Source organism: Micromonas pusilla (genome assembly GCF_000151265.4).
Source record: "Micromonas pusilla CCMP1545 genomic scaffold MICPUCscaffold_8, whole genome shotgun sequence".
In the NCBI taxonomy this organism is placed as follows: Eukaryota; Viridiplantae; Chlorophyta; class Mamiellophyceae; order Mamiellales; family Mamiellaceae; genus Micromonas; species Micromonas pusilla.
In genome coordinates, this window is record NW_003315889.1 from 1 (window position 1) to 589 (window position 589).

The 589-nt window shown below is 58.9% G+C and overlaps 1 protein-coding gene across 1 annotated transcript; it reads right to left on the reverse strand.

The window, feature by feature from the left end:
• Window positions 1-243: 243 nt before the first annotated feature.
• MICPUCDRAFT_59807 (uncharacterized protein) lies at window positions 244-498 on the reverse strand (the record flags this gene model as incomplete). The annotated part of the gene is made up of 1 exon (XM_003060484.1): window positions 244-498. The coding sequence occupies one exon, from the start codon at window positions 496-498 to the stop codon at window positions 244-246; it is 255 nt and encodes an 84-aa protein (XP_003060530.1).
• Window positions 499-589: the final 91 nt, after the last annotated feature.

The window sequence follows — 589 nt, forward strand, 5'->3', positions numbered from 1 at the left end:
AGAGCCTAAACCCTAAACCCTAAACCCTAAGGCCTAAATTTTAAACCCTAAACCCTAAACCCTAAACCCTAAACCCTAAACCCTAAACCCTAAACCCTAAACCCTAAACCCTAAACCCTAAACCCTAAACCCTAAACCCTAAACCCTAAACCCTAAACCCTAAACCCTAAACCCTAAACCCTAAACCCTAAACCCTAAACCCTAAACCCTAAACCCTAAACCCTAAACCCTAAACCCTAAACCCTAAACCCTAAACCCTGGTGCGACGAGCGGCGCGACGCGGAGCATCGCGGTCGCGAGCGCGCGCCACTGTGACGCGTCGACCGCGCGAGCGGCGCGCGGCAGCTTCGCGTACGCGGCGAGCGTCGTCGCGAGGCTCCACGGGTTCGTCTCCGGCGCGGTTCGTGCGGCGGCGGCGGCGAGACGCGCCCACATCGTGTCGAACTTCGGGGAGTTCGCGTCGAAGAAGCGGTGTTCGTCGTCTGCGAGTCTCGACATCGCGTATCAACACCTTCGCGACGTCGCTCCAGGTGAACGCGTCCGCGCGCGGCGACGCGATCAGGTCGGTCAGGACGAGGAAGCGCGCGTC